Below are 1,717 nucleotides of genomic sequence, written 5' to 3'. Positions count from 1 at the left end.
TTGAAGGACAAGGATGATCGCATATCTTTGTTGGAGACCCAGATGGCGGCTCAACAGGCGCGCTATGAGGCACAGAGGAGGCTGAACCAGCAAATGATGGAGATGATGCAGAGGATGTACCCGAACGAGGTGTTCCCGAACGTCCCAAACCCGTAGTTTTTTTCTTTTTTCAAAAACTCGGAATGTTTTATTTTTATTTGTACAACTTTGAATATTATCTAATATGTTTTCAATTTTAATTTTAATTTTATATTTTCGAATTTAAATTTCAAAAATTTTATTTTTAAAATTTTTTTTTTTTTTTTAAATTCCGAGGAAATGAACTCTCGAAATATACCGAGGGACATGTTCCTCGGAATATACCGAGGGACTCATTCCTCGGAATATACCGAGGGACTCATTCCTCGGAATATACCGAGGGACTCATTCCTCGGAATATACCGAGGGACTCATTCCTCGGAATATACCGAGGGACTCATTCCTCGGAATATACCGAGGGACTCATTCCTCGGAATATACCGAGGGACTCATTCCTCGGAATATACCGAGGGACTCATTCCTCGGAATATACCGAGGGACTCATTCCTCGGAATATACCGAGGGACTCATTCCTCGGAATATACCGAGGGACTCATTCCTCGGAATATACCGAGGGACTCATTCCTCGGAATATACCGAGGGACTCATTCCTCGGAATATACCGAGGGACTCATTCCTCGGAATATACCGAGGGACTCATTCCTCGGAATATACCGAGGGACTCATTCCTCGGAATATACCGAGGGACTCGGTCCTCGAAATTTTCCGACGGCTCCGTTCCTCGGAAATTCCCGATGAAAATTTCGAGGAACATTTCGTCGGAACTTCCGAGGATTGGACCATCGGAAAGTCCATCGAAATATCCCGAGGAAGTTCTCCCTCGGTATATTCCGAGGAGCTTTCTGACGAACTGGTGGTCCTCGGAGTTTCCTTGGAAATTTGTTTCCTCGGAATTCCGTCGGAAATTTCCGAGGAAATTCCGAGGAAAAATGAATTTCCGAGGAGTTATTTCCGAGGACTTGTTTCGTCGGTATGTCGTCGGAATAACGTTATTCCGACGACATACCGACGATTTTTTCCCTCAGTATGTCGCTGTTTTCTTGTAGTGCCTCTGTACAGAACAGAACCTACAAGCTATTGGTGATAGGATGGGGCAATTAGACAAAATAGATACTACGGATGAGAAGATTAAGGTTGCAATGGATTCTTTTAAACCCTTGAAGTTCACAAGAAAGCTACAAACGAGAAACAAGGAGGACATTTCGATCAAGCTTTTCTATGAAAAGCTTTTCAAACACTGCTCTACATGTGGTCTTATGACACATGAAGCCCAAGACTGTCTGGCAAAACCAACACACGTTCTTACTCTGGTTGCACCTCGTGAGAATGTGTTTGATAGAGTACGTTAAAACGTACCGATGACGAGACAAAAGGGTCCATCTCGTTTGAATGTGGAACGAGGGAAAGACGAGACTTCTTATAGGTCTCATAAGGATGGTGCACGCTCCACTTCCCGGGTTCAGAGATCATCACACTCAAGCCGTGACAACCGAGTCAACAATACCTGCTACAACCCGTACTCTTATGTACGAAAGCAAGTGATGCGCCTCAGATCGTACAACCCACGTCTTGCTCCTTACCGCCATGGACCAGACTGGTTTGGATGAACCTAGACAGT

General features: G+C 44.4%; 1 protein-coding gene across 1 annotated transcript in view; it reads left to right on the top strand.

Annotated features, from left to right (window-relative positions):
- LOC106297528 overlaps positions 1-1,448 on the top strand; it is a 4,786-nt gene extending 3,338 nt beyond the window's left edge. Inside the window, exon 2 of the mRNA XM_013733751.1 lies at positions 1,146-1,448. Within this exon, the coding sequence (XP_013589205.1) occupies positions 1,146-1,448 (303 nt within the window). The remainder of the gene's footprint in view (positions 1-1,145) is intronic.
- Positions 1,449-1,717: the final 269 nt, after the last annotated feature.

The sequence above is a fragment of the Brassica oleracea genome, chromosome C6, assembly GCF_000695525.1.
Source record: "Brassica oleracea var. oleracea cultivar TO1000 chromosome C6, BOL, whole genome shotgun sequence".
NCBI classification, from domain to species: domain Eukaryota; kingdom Viridiplantae; phylum Streptophyta; class Magnoliopsida; order Brassicales; family Brassicaceae; genus Brassica; species Brassica oleracea.
Note: the sequence above shows the minus strand (reverse complement) of the source record. Positions and strands in the feature narration are given on the sequence as shown.